This window comes from Cebidichthys violaceus, unplaced genomic scaffold, assembly GCF_023349555.1.
Source record: "Cebidichthys violaceus isolate CVI_PGR_0920_01 unplaced genomic scaffold, fCebVio1.0.p SCAF_22, whole genome shotgun sequence".
In the NCBI taxonomy this organism is placed as follows: Eukaryota; Metazoa; Chordata; class Actinopteri; order Perciformes; family Stichaeidae; genus Cebidichthys; species Cebidichthys violaceus.
In genome coordinates this window covers 8,589,999-8,602,573 of record NW_027176395.1, presented here as the reverse complement: position 1 = coordinate 8,602,573, position 12,575 = coordinate 8,589,999, and the positions used below count along the sequence as shown (strand labels likewise).

General features: G+C 38.2%; 2 protein-coding genes across 2 annotated transcripts; one reads left to right on the top strand and one right to left on the bottom strand.

The window, feature by feature from the left end:
- Positions 1-249: 249 nt before the first annotated feature.
- Positions 250-8,508, bottom strand: rrh (retinal pigment epithelium-derived rhodopsin homolog). Its single transcript, XM_068718019.1, has 7 exons — positions 8,397-8,508; positions 6,435-6,625; positions 3,772-3,871; positions 3,059-3,212; positions 1,719-1,887; positions 585-763; positions 250-355 (listed from the first exon to the last, which is right to left on the bottom strand). Exons 1-7 carry the CDS (start codon positions 8,506-8,508, stop codon positions 250-252), a joined length of 1,011 nt encoding a protein of 336 aa, XP_068574120.1.
- Positions 8,509-9,934: 1,426 nt separating this feature from the next.
- cox8a (cytochrome c oxidase subunit 8A) lies at positions 9,935-11,753 on the top strand. Its single transcript, XM_068717774.1, has 2 exons — positions 9,935-10,106; positions 11,412-11,753. Exons 1-2 carry the CDS (start codon positions 9,990-9,992, stop codon positions 11,505-11,507), a joined length of 213 nt encoding a protein of 70 aa, XP_068573875.1. The 5' UTR covers positions 9,935-9,989; the 3' UTR covers positions 11,508-11,753.
- Positions 11,754-12,575: the final 822 nt, after the last annotated feature.

Here is a 12,575-nt window from a genome sequence, read left to right as displayed (position 1 = left end):
AACATGGGGTCCAATCACAAGCGATCCCTGGAGACGCATTCTAATACCAGGTGTAAACAGGGCCTAAGAATACAGGTAGTGACACAGAATCTAAATTAATTTCTATCTACGGCAAGTGGAATGTACACAGTAAACACCACAGTGCATTAGATTATTAGGGAGGGAAACACTGATTCATGTTAATTCACCGTAGCAATCTTCTATAAATGGTTTTAATGCCAGGATACTTTAATACAATGGGATTTCACCTCACTGGGTCAGGGGTTGTTGGGAGGTTGTCATGGGAACCTGGGTATTGATGGTGATTCTCTGCCTGGTTTGACATCGAACCATACCTATGATGGCTCTTCTGAACCTGGAGGAAGAGATCATCCACTCATTATCAATTTAAAATACAGTACATCATTAAAACATTACTCAATAATTACTGAACAGGAGTACTGCCCTTTTTGTATGTCTGTGCCAAGGGACACACAGTCTCATTATGGGCCCATGATCCCCTCTCTATCCTCACAACTGCCTTTCAAGTACATCTACATACACATGAACTATTATCAAAGCATAATGACGAGAAAAACACTCACTTTTTGTTGGCAATGACATAAATGCAGGGGTTGTAAAAGGTCGAGGACTTGGCAAAGAGTGGAGCGATGATAGCCATGGGGGCAGGGATGGTCTTGGGGTCACCAAAGGAGGCCCAGAGACATACCATGGAGTATGGAGACCAGGCCACCAGGAACATGACAATCATCACCATGGACATCTGCCGGCCACAAACACAGAAACACAGCTTTCATATAATACAGGCAAAAATATTGTATATAATATAAAGGAGAGAGTAAATTGAATGATTCCACATTTTTGCTCACAGTCCAATAGCATAACTACATGTGTAAGATGAAACAGAATATAATTGTCCTTTTAAGAACTTTAAGACACCAAGTCTGTATTTTTCATCCAAAATTGTTGCACGTTTGAAAATAAATGCAACCTCATGTTGTGAAAATCCCATTTACACATCGTCCACCATTAAAGTTTTCTCAATAAATTAGATTTTTCTGGGTTATTTTGCATCTGTCAGAGTTGTTTGACCGCTCAGAGCTGCCCTAAATGAAAACTTCAGCATTCAAAATGGCATCTGAGCTGATTCAGTGGATTCATTCGTCTCCCACCACAAAGCACTTTACGACAAACAGAGTCATGCAGAATTTAAAAAACAGATTGTAGAAGCTGAACAGAACAGCTTGGAATCGGAGATGGTCAAAAAACAAAGGACGTAGGAAAGGTTAGATGGTAATCATTGTGCTCTAGGCAGCTAAACGATAGCTTCTTGCTAATGTCATTCATTCATAATTAACATAATTAATTAAGTATTAATCAATTCAGTTTTGTCTTGTATTGTGAAATAAAAAAACAAATAGCATTCAAAAAAACGCATCGGACTCAGTGAGCAAGGTTTCTGTTTGTGAAAACAAAAATATGGACCTGGCGTGCAAAGGCCTTAAAAAACATTTTGGGTCATCGTTACGCTGATAAAGTGTGAGTTAATACATGGTCCATAAAGACTATATTGATTCAAATTCAATACAGATGCATGTGAGACAGACAACCAAAAAATGCCTTTTAGCAGTTTGTTTAACTGCTAAAAAGATGGGCTAACTAAGCAGAGTAGAGGAAAGAAGAGTGAGCTTGATGGCTCAGTGTGGTTCAGCTTTCACCTTGGTGACATCCATCTGATCTGACCAGTCGACGTTGATGCTGTCCAGGCAGTTGCTGGCTTTGTATCTCCTCACAGTGACCGACACGTTGTAGTAGCAGTAAAACATGGCGGACAGAGGCAACACAAAGTTCACAGCGATCACAGCCATAGTGTAAGAGATGAAGGAGCTGTGGAGGAAAAGTTGGTTAGTGTCTGCTCAAACATTGATATACTGGATTATGTTTCATCTTTGGTCTGGGTGACTATTAAAAATCAGAGTTTAAAATCCTAATCCTTTCCAATCAATTTAAAGTTGCCTTACAGCATAATTACTGTTGTAATAGTAATAGCATAACATAGTAGTAGCAGTATAATATTCTCTTCTGGCTTCAATCACTGGAGCCAAACCATTTAAAATGTTCTAAATATGGCCAGTGTATTTTGTTCCAGCACTATCCAGAATTCCTGGACTATCTTACTGTAAACTGCATCAATATTTGTTCAATGCTTGTGAAACATAAATTGGTCTGAAACTTTCCTGCTCATAAACAGAGATATCCGTTTGTTCAGTTGAAACTGTCGTTTCTGTGAGTTTAGTTGTACCTCATGATGCTGCTGTGACTGCTCCATGTCTGAAGGCCCCTAGTAATCAGATGAACTTATGAAGGGCTTAAGCTAAGACATTCTTTACATTTCAGCAGTGTAACCTGATGTACTGTTGTAAATGTTGATGTTAGTATCATTTGTTTGCTAAAGAGCTTAATTTCTGCAATAAACCAATATCCAATGGAAAACTCCCTTTGGTTTTTTGTCGAAGAAACCAGGGCGATGTTTGCTTCTGGCCTTCAAAAATACGTCATCCCTGGAGCACTCTATGATCCAGCGAGTGTCACATTGAAAATTATGTCACGGCAATTTCATGCAGGAGCTGCTACGGCTAAAATCCCGCCTACAGAGAGGGTACTACCTGCAGTGCAAAACGAGACAAAATACCTGGTACCAAAAGTGAGGACTCAGCAGAGCTGTACCAGGCCGTGGAAGTGAGGCATTAGTGTGCTTTTGTATTGTTTTTAGGGTGGATCTTCTTCACAGATATATTTAGTATAGTTTTATGTTTTATGTTTGTTTTTTTATGGTTTTAGTCTGTGAAAAGGACGTACTGTTTTTATGGATAAATAAGTTGAGACACAATAACTGTGACAACTCAATATCATCACAGTAGCAGCAGTATTGGTAGTGGCAGAAGTATTTAATTGTCATTATAAGTGGGCAATTTTCTCAGTAGTTTTAAAACAAAACAATATAGTTTCTGCCAGGTGTAAAGTATGCAGTAACACCTGCAGTCTGCTGATAACTCACGCGTCATTCTGTCTCCAGTTGATGGTGCATGTAGCTCCGGTGGGGTCGGGGGCATAACCAGCCCAGCCCACCACGGGCATGGAGGACCAGAACACAGCATTCAGCCATGCTGCCAGGATGAGAAGGTTGTATGATTGCATCGTCATTTTCTGCCCTGTAGAGACAAAAGACATGTCCATTCACAATGAAAGTTCAGGAGGGTCAGTGTGGAGATACTGGTTTGATTTGGTTTTGATTACAAGTGAAAAGGTTTATCCCATCAGAAACATGAAGGTGTTCTGGTAATCCCCCCGTTACAATTGATTTTGATGTGTACAAGTAAGATCTCTTTTTGTCTGGATGGCGGCTCTAAAAGAAAGGCCAAGGGTCACAAATAACCCTGGGGATCAGGAATTATTTGATGAGTCACCAGTTTATAAGGTACACCAAGCTAAAAGTAATGTACTCCAAATTAAGGGTCTTGCTATAAATGCCAGTGAGGGTAAAGGCTAAACAAAGCACCACTCTAAATGATAAGTTACAGTTAAACTACATCATAATCTACATCCTCCGAAATGATCACACAGTTGGATCAACATCTCTCTAAAATTGTAACCTTCATCAAGGGAGAATACACTGCCAACTATAGAAATAGGAAGTGAGGGGGATATGTACACCATCCCCAGTTGAAATTCCACCCTTGCATGGCGAGCAGAAGAGCAGGAAATAGATACCTATGTCTGGTCTGCAGATGGTGAGGTATCGGTCGATGGCCACCACCGTAAGCAGGCCGATGCTGGCCATGCCGAAGAAGATGTTGAGAGCTGCATAGATCTGGTCGCAAAAACACAAATATTACAAATAATAGCTAGTTAATGATAATGTTAGTGTAGTTATAATGGGCCTTGATGTTTCCTTGAGGTTTAATGATTAAAACTAGTTGCATATTTTTTCTTCTTTTAGGTTTTTAGGTTTTCCGTAGCAGCCGGGGGCTGATACGCCAGGCCAACCTAACCAGCATGTTAACTAATCCTTTAGTTGAAGTAAAGTATTTTTATCTTTCAACATATTCTAACCACCTTAAACAAAGCCATTGGTTATCAAAACTTTAACTAGGTCAGCAACCAACGATTATTTTTCATTACCGATTAATCTCACGATTATCTCGGATTAATCAAATACACGCTTGGTCAATAAAATAATTTGAATCGTGAAAATATTCAGAAAAGGTGCCCATCCAAATTTCCAAAAGTCAAAAACACAAAGATATTAAATTGATGTTGATTCATGACAAAAAAAAGCAGCATGTCCTCATATTTGAGAAATTACAACGAGCAAATGTTTAGACGATTAATGAATTATGTAAATATTTGCCAATTTCTTTCTGTCAGCTCTCATTTTAAATCTGCTATAACAAATGAACTTGTGCAGAATCTAAACTCATTCCAACGTTGCTGAGTAGAATCCATCAACTATTTTTTGGGCAAAGTTACAGTATTATTGCATACAAATCCAAATGGAATGTTTGAAAGGTTTGCAATGAACCACACAATGCTATCAAACTGGTACATATTGATATGTAACTAAGGCAACATTAAATACAGATAAGTATGTTCACTGTGATGGAAGTCAAACAAGTCTCAGGTTTCCCATCGTTGATTTTACAGCGCAAATAAACTGGACCACTGTCTACCTGGAAGATAGAGACACATCCAGCAAGCTACTGGTTTATTGTAGCAGTATTGTTCAGCATACCTGATTTCCAGTGGATGGATACAATTATTGTATCATCCGTTGTGCTTTGAGGAAAACTGACATTGATCAGTACAATCTGACCCACTGGAGGGCATTGTATTGATTGACTGAATAGATGTAAACATTTGGAAAATCAGTTGTAGTAAAGGTACACAGTAGGCACTACATAGGATCCCCCCACTGCCCAGTTAAAACTCTCTGCTTTCCCTGCTCTGCTTCTCACTGTAGAATAACATCTATGGCACAATATAGCTGTGCAATAACAAAGGCTGAGGGGAAACATAATCTGCCAAAAGAATCCAAACTCGTGGCCTTGTGCAGTGTAGCAGCTGATGAGAACGTGCCTCAGCCTCGCAAGTAGATTGTTATGTTAGGCTCAGAATAAGTCACGTTAGTTAGTGTGACATTTTAAAGGTTGTAGAAAGCATGACGACATGGAGAACTACAAGGCTGGTGAACCTTCTGACTGGGTCTTATGAATCATTCCCATATATCTACCGAGACCGTGGCTAAGTAGATAGCTGTCTTTCAATCAGAGGGTCAGATGTTCGATACCCGGCTCCTGCTCCACTAGTCTCATGTCAATGTGTCCTTGAGCAAGACACTTAACCCCAAAAATTGCCCAAAGCTGTGCCTATGGTATATAGATAGATACTGAATTGTAAGTCGCTTTGGATACAAGCGTCTGCTAAATGACTGTAATGTAATCTACACACATTTTGGAAAAATATGTAGAATATATGGCATTTTCAACAGTTTTTTCACACCAGGAAAAGAAAAACAGATAATTACCCTGTTATGATGTGAAAAGTTTCTTGTTATAACAAAATGTTTTCATGTTATTACAACATACAAACTTATCACGTTATAACGAGACACTTTTCTTGTTTTAACAATTAACTAGTTATCTTTTTAACATTTAACATTTCACATAAAAAAGTGATAATTTATTGTATAAAACGTTTAACACAATAACATATTGTTATAACATGATAACTTATTGTTATAACGTAGAACCTTCCACGTTATAATGTGATCACTTGTTGTTATAGTGTAAAACGTTTCACGTTAGAACTTTATATGTCTCAAGCACAAAGTGAAACTTACTCAAATTGTGTAAATGAGCCATATTTGTTATAACATTACAACGTGAAACAATATAAGTGATCATGTTATAACATGAGACTATCTTATTGTAACATGAACATATATTGTTAAAATCTAAAAAACATCTTGTTATAACCTTAAACTTCACATTATAATGTGATACTGATCTGTTTTTCTATTTCTGGCGTGGCAGCAATACACTGCCATAGAAATTAAACAAAACAATAAAGAGTCTGTTTTTTTATGGAATAATTAAAAACTATCATTCCATTTTTAATGCTGCTGAAGCAGTTCACGTAAGAGGGGTCGGTAGAACCTGTTCACACAGTTAACCAGTCTGCAAGGGTTACCTAGGCATCATTCAGTGTAGACTAGTCATATAGTATGGGTCCTTGAAGAAGAAAAAAAATTGGCAGAACATTCACCTCCCGTAATCTCAACATTAAATGTGGTTCCATTTGCATTACTTTTTTATTGTATATGTAGGTTGCTCTATAAGTAAAATAATATATATGTGAAGACAAATTCCACCAACCTGACAACCAACGTAGCCAAATTTCCAGCTGCCGTGGATGTCTGAGGCAGCTGACATGGGATAGCCGATACCAGCCACACCAATGTCAGTAAAAGCAAGATTGATTATAATAAAGTTGGTGGCAGTGCGCAGCTCCTTAAACTTCACAAACATGAGCAGCACAACAATGTTGCTTAATAAACTTATGACACCTGTGAAGAGAAAGAAAAAAAATGGGCAAAGTGTGAGGTAAAAGTCAAACTTGCAGCACCTCTAATCCTATATTTATTAAGTCACATTAACAGAAGGGTAAAGAAAACACAAGCATTTTAAGCTACATCTCCTCTGATGGCTCCAAGACTGTATTCAAGTCAAGTAACTCAATGATCAATTGATTTTCCGTTGTTATGGTTATTCGTTAACATTTGTTGTAATAATTATATGATCTGCTGCAAGTAGTTGACCACATATGAAAACCGTCAGATGCATTACATTATGATAATGATTTTTTGCGCCGAGCTATCATCAGTGTCACTAATTCCACCTGTGCTTTTCTCTCTATGACAAGTCAACCTAGTCACCAGAAAACATGTTGGCATTGTACTTTTTTGCAAATCACAGAATACGTTGAATGTGGATGTTTGTGAATCAAAAATACGTTTCATATATGTTTCATATTAGCTTTGTATCAGAAACGTGCAATGACACATGGTTAACACTGTGAAACGATTGGGTAGGTTTAAGCCATAAAACTACTTGGTTATGGTAAAGAAGATCATGATTTCTGTTGTTATAGCGTAAATATATAACAACCACACTTAGCACACTTTCATGCAATGTTATGTAACAAGCGTTACAATATTACTCAAGAAGCATAAAGTCAATGGTAACTTTTGGTTTCACACAGGACTCAAACAGTGGTCTACTAGGTGAAAGTGCTGTGTTTGTTTGACCTATATGCACACTTAGTGGACTTTCTCACTTGTTAAACTCTTTATTACACAACGTAACTTTCATACCACGCAACTTCTAATAACGGTTGCTCTATATACTACTTCACTTGATCTGATCAATGCTCATTGTACTCTGACCGAATGCAGAAAAATCGACATTCAACATATAGCAACATATAGCAATAGGATACTGTATCCTATTGCTGCTTGCAACTAAATAATTTCCCCTCGCGGGATCAATAAAGTTACTATCTATCTAGCTATCTATCTATATCCGTGGTTTGCAGAAACGTAAAATGCCAACATGTTTTCCTAGCAACTTGGCCGGAAAAAAGTCAAATATCTGCTGTGAAAAACTTCTGTGAATCTGATTCATTTTGGGAATGTAAACAAAAAAGGGTGCTCTGATGCGAGCAAGGCTAAAAAAATGCAGGCAAGAAAGACTTATGCACACAGCAAAACAATACAATGCAAGATGGACAGAATCTTAAAAGAGAAGACAGAAAAGAAATGGTAATGCTAATTAAGAAAAACATGTCAGTCACTTTCAGTCTTAATGAAGTTGCCATGAGAGAAATGCAAAGTAGGAATTCAGAAACAGGTCTTGGAATACAGTGCCAATACCTGGATCAGTTACATAATGCTATCAGAACACTTTTTCAAAGGGTAACAATGGACTAGTTTCCTTTCACCATCAATGGCCTGGCAACAGTCATGTTTTCTTTACCCCTCATGTTTTTAAAACTGAGTTTTCATAAAAATCTCATTCTTTACGATGAATGAATTTGTCACACAGCCAATAATACTCCAAATTCCCATTTACTCCCAGCTTACTATTGATGGTTTGACACTTAACTGTAAGATGTGATGAAAGTTAGAATAAAGACTGAATGCAGGCTCCTGAAATGCCATTGACTCCAGAGAGTTACACACTTTGACTTTCTACAGAAGAACATTGATCAGAGAATTCACAACATTCACATTATTCATCCTTTATTTCTACTGCCGTCGGTGGCCTCATCTTTGTTACCTGCAGTGATAAGATATCCAGCCACTATGTTGTGCTCCAGTTGGGTAAAGGCACTTTTTCCCCCGTAAAGTGCAACATCATCTGAAACATTGACTCCAGAGTCAATCCCCATTTTTCGAGGTGTTAAATAAGACCAAAGCTAAAATGTCCCTTAATTGAAGTAAACGGTCTTCCCACTAATGGTGTCGGAAGGAAAATTACACGGAGAGGCAATAAAAAAGAGAGAAGAGATGTAGAGAGTCGGTATAGCAAAATGCTTCGTCAAACTAAAATCTGTTGGGTATTGTTGTGGAGTTGGGGGGGGGGGGGGGGGGGGGGGATTATTACATACCACTGGTCCCCTGTCCCCAGTTAGCAGAATGGCAGGGCTGACCAAGAGAGGATTAACACTCACGTGGAGTTGCATGGCTCTGGCCAATAAGCTTTGCCATTACAAAACTGTAGTTGAGTTAATGCCTGAGCCCCAAACTGAAGACTGTACACTTCACATACTGTAGATATAACCAAGGCTGGATTATCAACTGGCAAAGAGGGGCACCTGGGACCCCCAAGGCCCCAGGTTCACTGTGTGGCAATTACTTTGATTAATCAATAATGATTAATTAATACAAACTGTAATGGAAAGGGCCTTAAGGTGATTCTGCATTTTTACCTAAGCCCTCGCTTGTTAATGTCGAAATCTAGTTTTAGAGAGTACTAACACCCAAAGCAGTAAACGTTTACAGCTACTGATACTACTGTACTACTAGGCTGACAGGTGAAAACCCACTGCATCGGACCCCCGCGAAGGGGAGTATCTAATGGTGTGAAGGCGTTTTGGCCAGGTGGACACTCATGACCCTCGCAGACGCACCAAACACAAATCGGGCATTGTTTGTCACACATACAATATGACTAGTTGTTTAGTCAAGAGTTGAGCACAAGTTTTGCCTCAACATCCGCCTCAGTGCTCTGCCCAGTGAATGAAACCTGTAGGAGGAGATCTGTCTGACACATTAACAGAAAAAAAGGGATGTACTCAAGCAGATTGATAAAGACGTGGCTAACTGTTGGTGATCTACTTTCATTTCAACTTTCACTCGGAGCATCTGAGCAGGAGACTTGACCTGCCTACAATTTCAATAATTATTGTTCAGTTCATCATTTATCACTTTTGACTGCCGGTTTAACAGTTGCTGTATATATGTATGTATATATATATATATATATATATATATATATATATATATATATATATATATATATATATATAAATAGTATAGTTACTATTTTATTTTATTTTATTTTAAATATAGTTGTTAAGAACATATATATATATATATATATATATACACACACACACACAAGTAAAGGACAAAAACCTCAACATTTTATAGAAGAACAGTTGTTAAATCTACTTTCCACCACTGAAGAAGACGGACCGTCACACCTCGATGTACATCCACATCCAGGACAGTAGGTGGCACCGTACGACACGCTAGTAATCTCTTGTAAAGAGAAGAAGAGTAACGACCTTTGCATTGATCCATTTCCGCTTTACATCATCGTCGCTTTTCCATTCGAGAAGACATCGCTTCAGCCTAGCAGAGAAACATGTCGGGACTCCTGAGGACCATTGCTAACCGCGTTGCTCCCGTCCTGCGGGGACACACCGTCACTCAGCGGGCTAATCTCTACGCTGGCCCGGCCAAGGAAAAGATTGGCACAGTTGTAAGTCTTATCGCTGGACCACTTTGGGCTCATGTTAACTCCATTGCGAGCTAGCAGCCATTAGCTTAGCTGTCCTTGGCTGGCGAGGTCAACATTGGTATCGGTAAAGTCAGCTGTGTTAGGTGTACGTGTGTGTTTCGCTATAAAAGCCAACGTATCTAATTAACCCAAATAACTGAATTTAAACTGCTGCATGTCCGGTTAAGTATTTGAAGTCTTTGCTCATTATACGGAGCATAGCTCAGCACTGTATGCTGTTCTACAGGAGAGCAGGGCTGCAGTATTAGCATGCTGAAATGGACTAAACAAAGTAAAGAACAGTATTAATAGGATCAGCGTGCAGGTGGCTGTGTTTTAGCCAGTAGAATGTCTTGTAGATAGTGGAACGGTCGGTAAGCAACTTTAAGGGTTCATTGTGTTCCTCGGTTTTGTACATTTATGTTAAGTGCAACTATCCGGTCCACTTTGAGAGCAAAATGAAGAGACTAGATCTATGAAGATCTCAGTGCTCTTTTTCTAATGCTGCTGAAATTAATCTTAATACATTTACTCAAGTGCTGTACTTAAGTCCAATTTGTAGGTACTTGTAGCCCTCTTTACTTATATATGTATTACTTATTTTATGTAACTTTATACTTCTAGTCCACTACTTCTCAGGAAAATATTGTACTTTTAACTTCACTACGTTTATTTGTTATCAATGTCAATATTGGTTACTAGTTAGGCTAGACTAAGTTTGCAGATTGTTAATCTGAAATATATATCAACTATTAGACTATGATGTATTAATAAGTAGTATATAGCCTAATTATTAAATATAGTAAAGTAGTAAAAATTAGCTTGACCTTTACCAGCTGCAACACTAAAGTGACAAACGCATTAATGTATCAATAATTATTATCCAGTGATATGGTAAATACTACTGTAAATACTCGTCGCCCTGTCTGTCTTTGTCTCGTCTGTTTATTGAAAAGCAACAAATGCAGCATGTCCAAAAACATGTGCATGTTATAGATTATAATGTTATAGATGATAAAGCACACGTGTCGCTCCTCTTGTATGAGAGCAAAGACCGATGGGACCGCAAACATGGCTGAGTGACAGCTTTTTAAGATAAGCACATTTAAAAGGAAAAATAGTTCAAACTAATACAAAACTATGGTGTAAAATATATATATATATATATATATATATATATATATATATATATATATATATATTTATTTATTTATTTATTTATTTATTTTTAATTTTTTTTTTTGAGTTATGTGACAGCTGACTGAATCTTCTCTGTCTGTTGTCCAGGAAACTGTCATTGGATTGAGCCTTTTCTCCCTGGCCATTCTGGGACCATCAGGATGGATCCTGGCCCACCTGGAGGACTACAAGAACAAAGAGTAAAATGGATGTTTTAACAGTCTTAACTGCACCCAAGTCTCCCGTCTCCAATGACAACCTGGGACCATCCTGTTCTGCTGCAGAGAAGAATCTGGAACACGTTTTACCTTCACTCTTCTACCTCTGACAGTTCCACTCCACATCCCAGATGGAAACCAGCTGTTTCCCAACACTGACTCTGATACATTGAAAAGTGTACTGTGGATCTTCCCTCTTAAACAATGTTACAAGATTAAATTTTAAACACAACTATGTTGCTAAATGTGTATATTCAATGTGTGTATATGCTTTGGCTACAGCTTTTTATTTAAACATTACAGATTCTTGTTTTTAAATTTAAAGGTGAATTTCAACTTGATTTTTAGGGTGGATTTGATGTCCCCATGTTTCAGGGTTTCATGCTGCCAGAAGACTCTGTTTAACGGGTCCGCTGGTGGTCAGAAGAGCCTAAAACTAATGCTGCTCATAGAGAGGGAAAAAGGATCAAAAAGGGAGAGTAATGGGCAAAGACTTGCTGATAATTCTGCAGGTTAACCACACCTGGATAAAGTGAGGACACTCAGCAGTGGTGAAAGCAGATCTTTACTTAAATAGAAGTAGCAATGACACAATGTAAAGAGAAACACAAGTAAAAGTCACGCATTTATAATCCACAGAACAAAAAGATTAAGAGCAAAATGTACTCAACGGTGAAAATAGTCTTGCAGAAGAGCCGCTTTCACCATGTTTCATATTACACGTGTTTCATATTTGAATTTAGAAAACTGGATGTTTTCTAAATTTAAAGCGGTAAGGCATATTGCATCTGTGTGATGTCTTTTATTTGTGTGTTGTCATATCATTTATTTGACTAAAAACTGATCTTGGTGTCATGTAGAGTAGACCAACAAGAGAAGTCCATTGTCAGAGTGCTGGTAGGCTTTCTTTGTCCACTTCAAGGAACCAAACAAAAGAACAAAGAAATCATCACTCCTGCTGCCTCTCTTGGTCAGATTATAAAAAGACACAGCCCTCCAAGGTGCATGCTGGTCCTGTACCTGCCTTAACAACAATCTTAGGTGCCTATTGCCC